The following is a 7,358-nucleotide window of genomic DNA, read 5'->3' on the forward strand; positions in this document are numbered from 1 at the left end:
GGTGATTGCCTCTGTCATTCCTTTTGGTTTTATAGGCAGGTAGTTGGTGTAAGTTATTTGTCATTATTGTGTCTTGTCTGTTAGTACCATGAACGGTATCAAGGAAACAAAACCCACTCTCTTGCAGTATCTCTTCTTCCTTTTTTCCTTAGAGAAGTGCACCATCATTCATTCATCCTAAGTACTACATTTGTAGATTTCCACAAATATTTCTTAATATACAGTTCTAACCTATCATCCCTTGCACCCAATTTCTTTAAAAGAAGTATGAGATGGATGAGATTAGAGAGTAAATAAGAGAATGGCAGAGTTCAGCAATGCTCAGCAAATATGTGCCATAGTAACACTGGCATTCTTTCTTTAACTATAGGGTGAATGTGGAGGGAGTGGGTGGAAGTTGGGGTATGACAGAACCAGCTCCAATTGACTCCCAAGAGGAGTTGTTACATTTTCTGCATAGGCATTTACACCTTGGAAACAGGCAAGCATAAGTGCTTGATTTTTTGTTTTATTTATTGTCTAGATTTAAGAAAGTGACACAGAAATGGATAATAATGCTACTTAAACTTAAAAGTGTGTGTCCTGCATACATTTTTTTTTTATTTTGAAAGCTGGTTGTTGAACATTTAGTAGGACAGCATGGGTGAGAGGACTGGGGATGGCTTCACTGTTTGCAGCTGAGGGGGGACATTTAACAAATCACATTTCTATTAAAGTTATGTTTGTGTTGTTTTTTTTTTAAAACCTTATCTCCTGTCTTAGAATCGATACTAGGTATTAGTTCCAAGGCAGAAGAGTGATAAAGGCTAAGTGGCTTTTCCAGGGTCACACTGGTAAGAAGAGTGTGAGGACAGATTTGAACCCAGGTCCTGACTCTAGGCCTGGCACTGTACCCACTGGGTGACTTAGCTGCTTCTTGTGCTTACTGTTGAATGTAACTAAAAATAAAACAAACAATATCAAAATAAGTACAAAGTTAACTTTTTAAAGAAAATCTCTTTACTTCACCATCAGTATATTCTTAATATGACATAGTTACATAATCCTCAAAACACAATCTTACAAATGTTCGGATGAACTCCCTTAACTCTTCACACACACACACACACACACACAGAGTAAAACAAAACAGTTCTGTACAGTATTTTAAAGGTTACATGATCCTCAAGAAAGAGAATGAGTTAAAGTTGGAGTGTCCACTGTACTTCCAATGCACTTCATATACTCCAGGTTACAATGCTCATTAGCAAGAAAGGGATCCACAAAGGTAAATCTTTACAATGATAGAAGACTGAGGTGGACGTTTACTTAACAGAAAATTATTATTTTAAATTAGTACATAACCTAGTAAGCGAACAATGCTGCTGCTACTTAGAGTCTGTAACATTGCATTTAATATTTGTAGTTGGTTATTATACATGGACCTGAAATTTGCCAGCATTTATTAATATATAAAATTACAAATCCAGGTTTTTAAAGCATGTAGTCTGATATATCTGGATATTGCCTAGCATTTTTATAACACTGTTAGCTTTTCTTTTGAGTTTAGTGTGACTGTGCAATGCTAGAACAATAATCCAGGATGTCCTGAATGGTGAATTCCATTGTAACACCAGATCCAGGATAGCATCGAGCTATCAAGCCTTCAAAGTGCTTGTACTGACGTATAAATTCATCTTGCATAGAGTGCCATACCACCTATTATAAAAGAGGGAAAGAAAACATCAAATTGTGACAATGATTAAATGTAAATATTATATGGCCAAGTATAATTAAATATGGAAAAAATTCACTCTAGTTCTATTAATTTGTCTTTAGTGTAATTTCTTCATATACAAAATGGGTATGATAACAATCTACCTCTCAAGCTTGTTGTGAGATAATAATTACAAAGTGCTTAGCATAGTGTCTGGCATATAGAAGTACTGTATGAATGTTAGCTATTATAACTTTTATCAATCAACAACAATTTATTAAGCATCTAGGAAATGCTATGTCCTGGAAATACAATTTGGTTATCCTACTTCTCTAATTATCAGAACATTTTAACTTCTAAGGCCTTTTCGAGAAGACTGACAATACTATTTTATAAATAACATCAATACACCAAAATTCTTGCTGCCACAGAGCCCTTGGAAATCATTTTCTATCTTTCACCGATATGTGATGATACTGGATCCCATGTGTTTAGGTATTCAGAGAAGGTTCTCTCTCAGCTTTCCCATTCAGCATCAAATAATGTTCTCAGCTGAGCCAGACATCTAATTTGTCTATCAATCTACTGAGAGAAATCAGGCTAAACTGGCAATCTCTACTTAAAGTGTCTTTTCAGACTACTCCCATTTAAAATAGCACTGCTGTATATTCAAGTGGATAAATTGTGTATTTGGACCTAGATTATTCTCAAATGTTTTCACTGCTAAACTTTTTTATTGCTCTTACACATTTTAAACAATGTTTTATGGATATCTTTTGCTTTTTAACATTAGTCTTTTTTTGATATATTCTCTTCCATTTAATCCTTCCTTATAACAAAGAAAAACAGTTAAAGAAAACCAACTGAGAAAACAACCAAACTTGATTGTCTAAGCTCATGGCATTCCATGATTTGCAGCTGTAATAGCGTTACTGGGAGAATAGCAATGTTGCAAAGTTGTTGGGTGTTTTTCCTTTGTGGCAATAATTTAGGACCAATGAAAGCACTGCATAATTTCCCAAATGCAATATGGCCTGAAACCTTTCTCTTACCAAACTAAGGTCCCAGGACACAGTCTATCTGCAGCTGGCTCAACTAATTATAACCTAATCAATATGCATATTTTATACATTTTATTTTTCCTGCTGTATGACCAGGAAGATCTCTTTTAAATTACTAAACATTTCAGTCAGAAGAATTTGTATTAATTGCATCAATTTGTGTTCTATCATGCATCTGTGAACAGAAGTTTGAAAACTTCATCATTGATGAAGGAACCTTTTTTCTATTTGTTTTGTGCATAAAAATTCTTATTTTCACAACCTGAATGAACACACTATTTGAGCATGTTTCCTTGTTTTATACTTTAAAGCTGATATTAAGTGAACTGTTGAGCAAAGCTAGCATTCTGGTTGCAGGTCACTGAAATCATTTTAACTTAAGAGATACCTTGTTTGAAGCAAGTTGCACCATTTTCATTTACTGAGCCTAATGCTTTTTTTTTTTTAAATCAGTAAGAAATACTTATAGAGGGAATTTGTATTTTCTATATTTCCTAGTCAAGTTGTATGACTATAAAGTCTCACATGGAAATAATCTGTACAAACTTGTATTATTTCAAACTTTCATCAAGTGACCAGAAAGGCTTTTATCGTAAATGTCATGTAGACCTGAGAAAGCATTCAAGTTCATAGTTGCTAATATCTTTTTAGCTACTTGAAAAAATAAAAGCACTATTTGTGATTTATTATCTTAGACTCCTTCCTTTTGAGATATCTTTAAAGATAAGCCATATGTGGCTCTAAAATTGTATTTTCTGTAGCATACCTCACTTCTGTCTATACTTGGTCAAGTCCAGTCATTTTTTCCTGACTTCATCTCCTTATGTGCTATTTACATAGCACATTGGCAAGGAGGTCGTTTGTTGTTTGTCCTTCATTTTGAAGAGGACCAGACTGGCATGATGTCTTGATTTGTGTGAAGTGGATTTAAGTGACATAGAGTTGTACAAAGTCTTCAGGCTCACTCTCTCTTCCAGAATCATTGAAGTCCAGTGGTAAGATAAAGTCAAGGCAACCAATGATGGTCCAGGATGCCATAGATAACTTTATATAACCAAGTTCTAGGTGCTCTACAGAGCCTTCATAACTATTGCAAAAAATCATACTCATCCACCCTTTCTGAGAGGGGAAGTTTTCACATGCTTGGGTAGATATCCTCTAAATCACACAGGTTTAAGCATGAATAATAATAGAAGGACCCAAAGATAGATAAGCAGCCCTGAAAATGGCTTGGCAAATCCTAATCCCAGAGGTGCTAGTCTTCCTTGAAAACCCTATATACTGTTATGTTGATATTGTTAGCTGATAAAGAGATGGCCCAAGGCTCTCTGATGGTATGAGGACCTGAGGTGAGTGAGAGTGAGAATGCCTAGGTGAACACCAAGTTGTGGTAGTGAACACCAAGACCCCCACAAGAATATCTGAAACCAAACTAACCACCCAGCTCCAATACAACAGTGTCCCAGGAATAAGCGATCAGATAAGAAGCTGCTGGGTTAGATGACAGCTTATTTGATTGCTTATCCTGGCCTCAAAGCTGATGGACAACGCTACTGACTGTGACAACTTTATTTTGAGCAATTCCTTTCCCTCAGATACCCAAGGATATAATCAATGATCCTTATTAACAAATTTAAGGAAAGGGAACAGGGTTGAAGGAAAGAGGTGTTGGGAAAGCTTGACTAAAACTACCGATGATCAGGTGTTATCAATTAAAGGTAATCAGTTTTGAGGTTTGTCCTCTCTGTAACAACTTGGCTAGGCCAGGCACCTTGGCCTGAACTAGATTGTTTGAGTATTGATGTTATTTCTTCCTTGATGTTCAGTTGATTGAATGTATAGCACAGATTTACACATTATTTAATTTAATAATTAGGCATTCTCATCTACTCTCGAGGAGAGTCTTTAAGGTGATATTTTACTTTAGCAATTCAAATACTTTTTTACAATTAGCTAAATAAGCACAGTGCAAAAACAACTATGTACTAGTTAAAGATATGTTCTTTTGTGGAATATTATTTGTCTACCAGATTCCTCTTAGTACCCTCACTGAGGACCCCTTTGATGTATATATAGATTAGGTTCATAACATTTTAGATACTAAAGTGTATGTATAGGCTGGTATTTATTGATGCTTTCTCTGTTGCCTTATTTTGGTAATAAGTTATATTTTTCATGCCTCTGGTGTCTTCTCTTTTTTTTATATTTCCAAAACAAAATCAAGAAAGTAGCTTCATAATAGTTTTATATTAAATACAATATAGAGCAATTGTTATTGTCATGATGTAAAAACAATATACTTCTACTATATCATCATAAATAAATTATTAAAAATTTAGAAAAGCTCAGATGAATAAGAAAATCTTCAAGAGACTGAAGAAATATTCAGGCCAAATTTAACCATTGTAGATCTTTTCTCTGTGTGAATACAATCTTTAAATATTCTAAATAAAAAGTGTTTATATACCATACTCATGCTATGGAAGTTAAAGAATCCAAATGGAATAGTGCCCGTGCCAAAATAGAGATAGCAATGTAAAACTTTTGGGCTTATCATTTTCTAAAGATCACTGAAAAACACTGATTCAGAAATATCTGACTTTAATTCACCCCTCCACTAACCTTGTTTGCAAATTTAGGAACATTAAATAATATTCCTCATCTTTTCCTTCTATAAGTTGAGGGTGAAAAAGATTTTTGTAAGTGTTGAAATATTCAATAAAAGGAACAAATATCCATACCTGAAGCAAATTCTCTTCTTCACAAAGGTGCTTATCAACTTTCTTGTAGAGATTATCTAGTCCTTTCTTCACTTCCTTTCCAGGATATTCTTTGATAACTTTACGAAGCTCTTGTTTATTAAATGCAAGTTGATAACTTACTTCTTCCTCTCTTATACCTTGTGCTACTCGAGCTTCAACACCTTCAAAAAAATGCTGAAATAAAATTCAATCAGAAAATTAACATTTAGGACTTATGTGACCTGTTTTTCTTGTATCTTATATTATATTAAGTATCAACAACAAATAAAAATCTTAATGATTTGTAATATTCTCAGCTTAAATAGCTTTTCAAGAAAAAATATTGTGGCAATAATTAATTAAACTGGGCTTTGACTGAAGACAGGCTATTTTTGTCCTTCCACTGGTTTGCAGTTTCTTTAAAAATGACATTTCCTGGCTTCCGGGTTAAGATGGCGGCAGAGTAAGAAGCAGCTCTTAACCTCTCCTGACCGAAACATACAAAACTCCTCAAGGGGACATAAAAACAAGTCCAGACGAACGGAGGAACCCCACAACAGGGCACAGCGTGGAAGGTACGTGGAATCGAGACATTTCCAAGCTACAGAGGGCTCTCATTCAATCGCGGGCTGAGCAACCGCCCCACTCCCACCCCCTCCACACTCATCTATAGCTCCGAACCCAGCTAAAAAGAAATAGGGCAAGTTTGGGGCACCCATCGAGTCATCAGCAGCTCCGGGACCTGTTCCTGAGAGCAGCTAGACTTAGGACCCCTTTAAGTCAAAAAAAGCACGCGAAATCTGACCGCACCGGAGCAGGACGCTGGGCGCAGAGAGTGCCGGCTGAGCAGAGGCGTGGGTGGAGGCAGAACTAAAGCCTAAGTGGGGAACCAGTGCAGACGGGTATACGACTGTGGAAGCAGCGCCCTGAGACTTGTAAAGAAACCTCCAGCAGAGGATCAAGCAAGAGGGCCCACCAGGGGGCTTGACCTTGGAAAAAACCAGAATCCAGACCTCAGGAGCCAATAGATTTGGAACAGACACTGAGCCCGAGGATAAAGCTGAGAAGCTGCTGGGCTAATGATGGCTACTCAGCATCAGGAGGTTCAGAAGAGAAAGAATAATAACAAAAAGAAGAAGTCTTTAACACTCGACAGCTTTTACACAGAGAAAATCCAGACAACCGAGCAAACAGAGGAGGAGAACAAACAAGCATCCGGACCCTCCTCAAATAAGGAAAACTCCTCACAAGCTATGGAAGAGTTCAAAACTGAGATTCTGAGGAAAATGGAAGAGATCTGGCAAGAAAATAACAGTTTAAAAGGTAGAATCTTGCAATTGGAAAGTGAGGCTCAGAAATCAAATGAACTGATAAGCAAATTGAACACCAGAAATGACAAGATTGAAAAGGAAAACCAGTCCCTAAAGGCTAGACTCGAGCAATTAGAAGCTAATGATCTCTCAAGACAACAAGAACAAATAAAACAAAGTCAAAAGACTGAAAAAATAGAAGGAAATATGAAATATCTCAATGAGAGAGTGACGGACCAAGAAAACCGGTCTAGAAGAGACAATTTGAGAATAATTGGTCTTCCAGAAAAACCAGAAATTAATAAAAACCTGGACTCCGTACTAAAAGAAATTATTCAGCAAAATTGCCCTGAAGTCCTACAACAAGAGGGCAATATAGACATCGAAAGGATCCATAGAACACCCACCATATTCGACCCAGAGAAGAAATCGGTTAGAAATATTATTGCCAAATTCAAAAGCTTTCAAGCAAAAGAAAAAATCTTACAAGAAGCCAGAAAGAGACAATTCAAATATCAAGGAGCACCAATCAGGATCACACAGGATCTGG

General features: G+C 36.2%; 1 protein-coding gene across 1 annotated transcript in view; it reads right to left on the bottom strand.

Moving 5' to 3' along the window:
* Positions 1-981: 981 nt before the first annotated feature.
* The window catches only part of EXOC1 (exocyst complex component 1), a 68,221-nt gene continuing 61,844 nt past the window's right edge, over positions 982-7,358 (bottom strand). Inside the window, exons 18-19 of the mRNA XM_044680028.1 lie at positions 5,499-5,693; positions 982-1,698 (exon numbers count right to left, since the gene is read on the bottom strand). Coding sequence (XP_044535963.1) covers positions 1,546-1,698; positions 5,499-5,693 — 348 coding nt within the window. The 3' untranslated portion in view covers positions 982-1,545. The remainder of the gene's footprint in view (positions 1,699-5,498; positions 5,694-7,358) is intronic.

This window comes from Gracilinanus agilis, chromosome 6 (genome assembly GCF_016433145.1).
Source record: "Gracilinanus agilis isolate LMUSP501 chromosome 6, AgileGrace, whole genome shotgun sequence".
Lineage (NCBI taxonomy): Eukaryota > Metazoa > Chordata > Mammalia > Didelphimorphia > Didelphidae > Gracilinanus > Gracilinanus agilis.